Genomic DNA, 9,886 nt, shown 5'->3' on the forward strand with positions numbered 1-9,886 from the left:
TAGGAGCCGGCCCATTTTTGTTCCAGCACCTGGGTAGTGCTTTCTGATTGGTGTCTAAATGTAGCCATCAATCAGCAAGCACTACCAGGTGCTGAACTAAAATGGGCCGACTCCTAAGCTTATATTCAAATAAAGATATCAAGAGAACGAAGAAAAATTGATAAGAGTAAATTAGAATGTTGCTTACAAATGCAAGCTCTATCTGAATTATGAAAGTTTAATTTTGACTTGACTATCCCTTTAAACATGAGTTATTTTTGTGAGACAAACAAGTAAACTGCTTCTAGCCGCTTTAAAGGGACATAAAACCCCCCAAATATTTTCAGGATTCAGACAGAGCATATAATTTTAAAACAACTTTCCAATTTACTTCTATTATCAAATGTTCTTCTTTTTTTGTTATTCTTTGTTGAAAAGCAGTTCAGGAGTGTGCACGTGTCTGCAGCACTATATGGCATCAGTTCTACAACAATGTTATACGTTAGCAAGAGCACTAGATGGCAGCACTATTTCCTGTCATGTAGTGCTCCATAGATGTGCATGCTACCTATCTAGATAACTTTTCAACAAAGAATACCGAAAGAACAAGGCAAATTTGATAATAGAAGTAAACTGGAAACTTTTTTTAAATTATATTGTCTATCTGAATCATGAAAGAACAATTTTGGGCTTCATGTCCCTTTAAATAAAGCAAAAAATGCCCAAAAATGGGCCAGACTATGAGGGCGATGTCCACTTTGTAATACCAGCGCACGCAAATGTGTGCTGGTATAACAAGTTAGATGCAATGTGTGGAAGCAATGTGCTCATGAGGACACACTTCTATAAGCTCCAATGGGAGTCTCGTTCTCATGCCGTGAGTCGTGCAGCAAATTTAAATATATACTGTATGTATATGAATATATATTTGTGTGTTAATAAGTGTATATACACATATTAACACTAAACTAAATATGTTTATAAGCATATACATATATATTTACAGGGAAAACACAGTCCCCATAAATAAGCGCTCCATTTGTAATCTAGCCCAATATTGGGTTTAATTACAAGTGGAGCACAATTAATAATGTAGGATGTATTATGATTAAAATAGTACAGAACTAGATGAAAACCTCCACAACCTGAGAAGATTTTTGTGCTCGATCAGCTTAGTGCTGGGGCAATATCCAACATGAATTTAACAGCTTGTCCTCATAGAATTATGTGAGGGATTTAGTTTACCATGTGACGTGCAGATATTACCATGCACTAGACCACTGGTTTCCAAACTGTGGGGCAGGAACAGGAGCGGGAATGTTTTTTTTTTTTATTTAAATTAATGTGCAAGTTTTTCGGTGGCAGCCTCTCCAGCAAATAGCGAAGTGACATGACGACTGAACACCTTCCGAGTGCAGTGAGGTTCAGTGATCGGCCAGCGTTGGTTATTGCCATAAGTACAAATGAAAGGACTCTGCTTTGTTGCATGTTTTCATATGCGTATGGTTGAAGAGAAGCAGGAAGCGCAGACTGTGTGTCGCACAGACAGGGCGCATAACGGAGTTTCACTTCAACCACAGGCAGCTGGAAAGATACAGCAAAGTAAAGTAAGGGGACACACTGATTTCAGGTCCTTGTGCTTTATATGTACAGTGCTGAAAAAGCATCCTCTTAGCACAGAGGCAAAAGTTAGAGAAGGTTGAAAGCATAAAATGAACCCCATAATCATAATGCATGTATTGTATATTGGGTACTATGCACATGTTGTGCCTGTATTACCTGTGTAAAAACTGCTTGTATTTGGAGATGTAATTGAGGCAGGGTTTTGCTCCATCTGTATTACAAAGTGTTGATTTTTTTTTTTTTTTTAAATGTTTTTGGGTGTGTGGCTGCCTATGGGAGCTTATTTGTTTATGCATGTGACTGCCTATGGGGGCTTACTTGTCTATGCATGTGACTCCCTATGGGGCTTGTGTGTGTGCATGTGGCTGCCTATGGGTGCTTGTGTGTGCATGTGGCTTCATATGGGTGCTTGTGTGTGTGTGGGTGGGTGCATGCGGCTGTCTATGGGGGCTTGTGTGTGGGTGCCTGTGGCTGCCTATGGGGGCTTGTGTACGTGTGCATGTTGATCTTTATACAGTTTGATATAGGTTTGCATGGTTTATTTTATATTCATTTGTATTTTTATTTTTTATCTTTTTAGTGGTCTGTTAGCACCCCCTAGGAGTGTGGTGTATATTTTATATACATCACCCTCTAGTATCTTCTACGTGTGCATGTTGCCGCTTATAGGGGCTTGTGTGTGTGTGAGCATGTGGCTGCCTATGGGGGCTTGTATAATTGTGTGTGTAAGAGCCTTGTGTTGTTGCACTGATCATATTCAATAAATAGGACTGTGCTTGTGGGTGCATGTGGCTGCCTATGGGGGCTTGTTTACGTGTGCATGTTGCTGCTTATAGGGGCTTGTGTGTGTGAGCATGTGGCTGCCTATGGGGGCTTGTATAATTGTGTGTGTGTGTAAGAGCCTTGTGTTGTTGCACTGATCATATTCAATAAATAGGACTGTGCTTGTGTATCTCTGTGAGTGGATGTCTTTGTAGATGAGTGCTTGTGAGTGTAATAACTCCTATCGCGGGGGGGTTCATCTTGAAAGTTTCGCTAAAGGAGAGGTCCACTGTGTTACCTTTGAAAACCTCTGCACTAGACTATAGCTTCCGTGATAAAAAAAAAAATATTTAAAGAAAGCGCTATTGATTGTGCTGGAGCTAAGTTAATGCACAATAGCGCTATTTACAAATTCACATAAATATCTTTGTTCATGCTCTGCTTATAAATAATGAATCAGAAGTAAAAAAAAAAAAGTAATTTCATAGCTATCTGCTGTGCCTTTCCTGCATATGTATTATTAATGCCAAACCCTTTTATGTAAACAAAGTACTGTAGAGGAAAGGGAAAATTACAATAGCACCAATGTGAAATGCTATTGTTGACAGTACTCACCAGCATTATAGTCATTATGTGTCACAACATAAAACTGATGCCCTTTCTGTGCTTCTTCTTCAACTTCTTTAAAACTCTTTGGTGGATTTATAATGACCCCTGCTGATAAACCTTTATAAAAACATAATACAAGTGATTACGTTATCAATATATATTATTAGTTTCTTGCCATGTGCTGAGCTGTTTTGGAGGCTTTAGATGCTGCTCACATTTAAGCCCCCTGTAGGTCATTGTTCTGCGAGAAACCCACACATCTAATATTTTTTTTTTCAGCATCCCAGAATATTCAAACTGTACCATCATTTATGTATATATCATGGCACATGAAAGAAAAACAACAGAAATGTATATTTGTATTAAAAATGTAATAAGGTTGTAAAAAAACAAAATGTGTGCTTACCTAATAAAATATTTTTTAGTGAATGTCCACGAGACATCACACCCCTGACCACTAGCAGGAGGAAAAATGTAATTTTTTTATTTTGGGGGGCTTTTTTATTTTGTTAGGGGGAATTAGAGTTGGTGTAATTAGTTTAAAAATCTTGTAATTATTTTATTATTTTCTGTAATTTAGTGTTTGTATTTTTTCGTACTTTAGATATTTTTTTTAAATTGTAATTAATTGTATTTAGTTTAGGGAATTAATTGAATTATAGTGTAGTGTTAGGTGTAATTGTAACTTAGGTTAGGTTTTATTTTACAGGTAAATTTGTCTTTATTTTAACTAGGTAGTTATTAAATAGTTAATAACTATTTAATAACTATTGTACCTAGTTAAAATAAATGCAAAGTTGCCTGTAAAATATAAATAAACCCTAAGCTAGCTACAATGTAACTATTAGTTATATTGTAGCTATCTTATGGATTATTTTATAGGTAATTATTTAGTTTTAAATAGGAAAAATTTAGTTAATTGTAGTAATTTTATTTAGATTTATTGTAATTATATTTAAGTTAGGGGGTGTTAGGGTTAGACTTAGATTTAGGGTTTAATACATTTAATATAGTGGCGGCGATGTTGTGGGCGGCAGATTAGGGGTTAATAAATGTAGGTAGGTGGCGGCGATGTTAGGGACGGCAGATTAGAGGTTAAAAATATTTAACTAGTGTTTGCGATGCGGGAGTGCAGCGGTTTAGGGGTTAATATATTTATTATAGTGGCGGCGATGTCCGGTTCAGCAGATTAGGAGTTAAAAAGTTAATTTTAGTGTTTGCGATGTGGGGGGGCCTCGGTTTAGGGGTTAATAGGTAGTTTATGGGTGTTAGTGTACTTTTTAACACTTTAGTTAAGAGTTTTATGCTACGGCGTTGTAGTGTAAAACTCTTAACTACTGACTTTAAAATGCGGTACCAGTCTTGACAGGAGAGGGTCTACCGCTCACTTTTTGAGAGACTCGTAATACCGGCGCTATGCAAGTCCCATTGAAAAAAAGAGGATACGCAATTGACGTAAGTGGATTTGCGGTATTTCCGAGTCTGGCCAAAAAAGTGAGCGGTACACCTGTACCTGCAAGCGGACGTTAAAAAGCAGCGTTGGGACCGGCCAACGCTAATTTTTAACCCTAACGCACAACTCGTAATCTAGGTGATAGTCTTTCTCATACCAACTTAGTCTCCAAATAATTACATTGAAGCTAGTGGATCCCCATTATCGTATATAGCGAAGGAATAGCAGGCAAATATACATTTTGCTCAAAAAAACTTTATTTACTTTACTTTTATTAGGCATCACCTTCTAAAGTGCTAATGTGCAAGGTGAGGTCCGAGAGTGATGAAGGTTTTTTTATTGAGGGAAATAATGTTCTAACTGAAATTAAAATAAAAAATGGGGGTCTGTTTTTAAGGTTAATTCTGAAGATACAGACACTTCTTTAAGAATGCACATTGTTGCGTATATCTGTTTATAAATGTGTGTATTTATATTTCTTGTGACTTGTATTTGTATACTGTATTACTCAAATCACTGTATTTTTGTCTGCCATGTTATAACTTTCAACCTCAATAAAAAAATGTTTTTTATTTAAATAAAAAAAAAAAAAAAAAAAAAAGTATCTCTGGATCACAGAGCACTTACTCTAGTGGGCTGAAGGATTTTTGGGGTAAAATAGCTTCCATTTTTGCACAGAGGCATACAGGTGATATTTTCTTGTCAGTCTTTTAAAGTTATGCTGCATCACTTTCAAATAATTTAGCATATGGGTATTATGTCACTTTAATTGAGCTCTGCCCCTCTGCACTATAATTTTTCTTCAGGCTGTAAAGTTTTTAAAAAATCAATCAGTCTGAAGAAGTGAACACAGAAATAGGCTCCTTCTGCTAATAGATTCCTCTACTGCATCTAGAATAATAACGTGCTGAAGAAGACGACCTCTAATGAGCATGTCAGGTGGCAACATAACTGTGCAATTTGCACTGCTACAAAACAAAAGCTTATTTGAAAGAAATAGCTTAAGAATAATAGAAGTTATGAACTTTAAACTGCCAAAGGGCATTAGATCAGGTCAAAAGCTATTAGCATGCCAAGTTTCATGAAAATACATTCAGCCATGTCAGCGGTACCACTGACCAAAAATCACAATTATAAGTCAATTGAATTTTTCTGAAATACATCACTTTTTCTACATGAAATAAGCAATTTAATTGAAATTTGGCAGTTTTGTATTTACTAGTTATAGTTACATAGAAGCCAAATTTCAGCACAATTACATTTTTTTTGTTTCAAAGTTGTACAACTTTGAAAATTGAAATGTAGACAGAAAAATAATTTAAACGTAAACAATAGCGGTTACATCTATGTATAAAATCTAGAGAAGTGTTTCTCAACAAAGAAAGAAAAGAATAGAATGAATTCAACGTATAGAAAGAAGCTAAAAACATTTATCTCCATTAAAGTCTATGGAACATTTTTATGTTACCACGAGTTTCCAAACTTTACCACATCAATGTAAACTAGCCCAATATGTATTACAAAGCTCTGTAAAATTAAGTATAGCCCTATACCCACATATTAAAATGGTCTTTAAGTGGGGGTGGCATGTCCAGGCAGCCAACATTTTCTGCACTGGAAAAGACAAACTATGATTATTCATTGCATATCCCCTTTTATTAATGCCATCTAAAGTAGCAGGCTAAATCATTTGTTGACCTACAACTTGCACTACCAAATACTACTAAAAGTGTAATCCTCTCCACATGTGAAACTGAATTGCTGGAGCCTGCGGTGGACAAGCCTAGTAAGGCCTCAGCATGAATCATGAAAATTTTAATTTTGAGTTGAGTGTTGCTTTAAGAGTTTTCCCAGAAACAAGATTAATACAGTGTTTTGCCTTTGTTTTTAAAGTGCTTTATATTTGTCAGTTATCTAAAAAAAAGTGTGTAGGATTTTACTACCAATTGGTGATAGAGGGTTTCATGTAAGCATAGGTATAAAAATAATTGCATGTTACAGTTTTATTACATATTTCCAAGCACATCTCGGATAATCGTTAAAGTGAAGGTCAATTTTCATGAATGAGTGCCCGGTTTTTAAAAATATTTTTAAAAACAGGGGCACTTTCATTGATGAAAATTTACATTGCACTGGATTTGAAGAAATACTTATCTTTTACTCCTGCAAAACCGGATCGCCGATCTCATCCTCAGTTCCTCTGTACTGACGTCAGAACCGGCTTCCTCCAATCATGGCTTGCACCCCAGAGCGTCCAGCTCGTGATGCCCGGCTGTGATTGGAGGAAGCCAGTTTCGTCATTGCTGTGGTCTACAGCAGGAAGAAAAAGGAGGGGGACTGTCGATCCGGCTTTGCAGAAGTAAAAGGTATTTCTTCAAATCCAGTGCAATGTTAATTTTCATCAATGAAAGTGCCCCTGTTTTTAAAAGTATTTTTAAAAACCGGGCACTCATTGATGAAAATTGACCTTCACTTTAATCAAACCTCTGTTAGGTTGTTTACATTGAAAACATTTTTTAGCTGGATAGTATCTGAGTAGATAAAATTATGCTCAATTACAAAAAAACTTTTCACAAAAAAAATGCAAAAGTTAGGAGGTTGGTTATTCTTTATACTCAGTTGGTAGTTCATAATCTTGTCTTATCCAAAAATCAATGTATAATTTACCTTTCATTCAAAAATAATGAAAAACGTTTTGTCACTTTTGTCAAGCATGCCTGACATAAATAATGTATATCATTAATCATCTCTATGTATATAACTTATATCGCTACAGTTTTATCACATATATTACCTATACATCTGCATCATCAGTATTATCTATACCTACATAATCTTTATATTTAGCATTCATGTCTATATATTATCTATGTCTATATCTTAAAGCATCTGTATCTATATCATCTACATCTATAGCTTAATCAGTATCATCTATGTCTATATCTATATTAACTATAAAATCTATATATCTTTATCTATATATCTTTATATATATATATATATATATATATATATATATATATATATAAAAACAACCATATCATCTAAATTATTTTTATTATCTATAGCAGAGCTTTCCAAACTTTTCATGTTGGTGACACACTTTTTAGACCTACATCATTTTGCGACACAGTAAATCAGTTGTACTAGCAAACAGGAGGTTAAACTAACTTGTTTTAAGAGATACGGACACAAACATAAATTATATAATAACAAAATGTATTTACAAGTAACAGTATGTATGTGCAAGAATTAAAAAAAAGTTTAATAACACTAATAACTACTAACTATTTTAACCACTTAATGACCGAGGACGTGCAGGGTACGTCCTCAAAAAAAAGGCAGTTAACGCCTGAGGACGTACCCTGCACGTCCTCGGTGTGGAAAGCAGCTGGAAGCGATCCTGCTCGCTTCCAGCTGCTTTCCGGTTATTGCAGTGATGCCTCGATATGGAGGCATCCTGCAATAACCTGACATGGCCATCCGATGCAGAGAGAGCCACTCTGTGGCCCTCTCTGCACCGGACATCGATGGCCGGTATCGTTGGTGGGTGGGAGCCGACTTGGGAGGCGGGTGGGCGGCCATCGGTGTGCCGTGTGACGTCGAGGGGGGCGGGATCGGGCGAGGGACCGTCGGGGGCGCGCACGGATGCGCACGCGTGCACGGAGGGTGGCGGGCGGGCGCGTGCACGGGGCGGGAGCGGGTGGGAACCGCTACACTACGGAAAGTGAATAAAAGTAAAATGTTAAGTGGCCTAGGCACACCAAAAAAATAAACACTAAAAGAGATCGTGGAGGGGTGGGGGGTTGGTTTTTGTGTGGGGGGGAAGCTACACTACAGAAAAGTCTAAAAAATGTAAAACAAATACATTTTTTCTTCTAAACTGGGTACTGGCAGACAGCTGCCAGTACCCAAGATGGCGCCCATTAAGTTAGAGTGGGAGGGTTATAGAGCTGTTTGGGGGGGATCAGTGAGGTTGGGGGCTAAGGGGGGATAGTACACAACAGCATATGTAAATATGCTTTAAAAAAAAAACACCAAAAAATACAAATATAGCTTTTATTTTAGTACTGGCAGACTTTCTGAGCTCTACACTAAATCTAATATTAACCCTGCAAGCTCCCTACAAGCTACCTAATTAACCCCTTCACTGCTAGCCATAATACACGTGTGATGCGCAGCGGCATTTAGCAGCCTTCAAAATACCAAAAAGCAACGCCAAAGCCATATATGTCTGCTATTTCTGAACAAAGGGGATCCCAGAGAAGCATTTAGAACCATTTGTGCCATAACTGCACAAGCTGTTTGTAAATGATTTCAGTGAGAAACCTAAAATTTTGAAAAATTTTACGTTTTTTTTAATTTGATCGCATTTGGCGGTGAAATGGTGGCATGAAATATACCAAAATGGGCCTAGATCAATACTTGGGGTTGTCTACTACACTACACTAAAGCTAAAATTACCCCAAAAAGCTCCCTACATGCTCCCTAATTAACCCCTTCACTGCTGGGCATAATACACGTGTGGTGCGCAGTGGCATTTAGTGGCATTCTAATTACCAAAAAGCAACACCAAAGCCATATAAGTATGCTATTTCTGAACAAAGGGGATCCCAGAGAAGAATTTACAACCATTTGTGCCATAATTGCACAAGCTGTTTGTAAATAATTTCAGTGAGAAACCTAAAGTTTGTGAAAAAATTTGTGAAAAAGTGAACGATTTTTTTTATTTGATCGCATTTGGCGGTGAAATGGTGGCATGAAATATACCAAAATGGGCCTAGATCAATACTTTGGGATGTCTACTAAAAATATATATATACATGTCAATGGATATTCAGAGATTCCTGAAAGATATCAGGGTTCCAATGTAACTAGCGCTAATTTTGAAAAAAAAATGGTTTGGAAATAGCAAAGTGCTACTTGTATTTATTTCCCTATAACTTGCAAAAAAAGCAAAGAACATGTAAACATTGGGTATTTCTAAACTCAGCATAATATTTAGAAACTATTTAGCATGGGTGTTTTTTGGTGGTTGTAGATATGTAACAGATTTTGGGGGTCAAAGTTAGAAAAAGTGGGGTTTTTTTCAATTTTTCCTCATATTTTATAATTTTTTTTATAGTAAATTATAAAATATGATGAAAATATTGGTATCTTTAGAAAGTCCATTTAATGGCGAGAAAAACGGTATATAATATGTGTGGGTACAGTAAATGAGTAAGAGGAAAATTACAGCTAAACACAAACACCGCAAAAATGTAAAAATAGCCTTGGTCCCAAACGGACAGAAAATGGAAAAGTGCTGTGGTCATTAAGGGGTTAATGGGATGTATGAGGTTGATGGGATGATGCATTTCATCATCAAGCATTTTTAAGCTTCCACTTCCTATCCATATATCAAGAGCAGGAGCAGCAATGCACTACTGGGAGCTAAAGCTGCAAAAAAACCTAACAGTT

General features: G+C 36.6%; 1 protein-coding gene across 1 annotated transcript in view; it reads right to left on the reverse strand.

The window, feature by feature from the left end:
• The window catches only part of EFHB (EF-hand domain family member B), a 159,395-nt gene that overhangs the window by 119,242 nt on the left and 30,267 nt on the right, over positions 1-9,886 (reverse strand). The window contains exon 5 of the mRNA XM_053715736.1: positions 2,980-3,090. Within this exon, the coding sequence (XP_053571711.1) occupies positions 2,980-3,090 (111 nt within the window). The remainder of the gene's footprint in view (positions 1-2,979; positions 3,091-9,886) is intronic.

This window comes from Bombina bombina, chromosome 5 (assembly GCF_027579735.1).
Source record: "Bombina bombina isolate aBomBom1 chromosome 5, aBomBom1.pri, whole genome shotgun sequence".
In the NCBI taxonomy this organism is placed as follows: domain Eukaryota; kingdom Metazoa; phylum Chordata; class Amphibia; order Anura; family Bombinatoridae; genus Bombina; species Bombina bombina.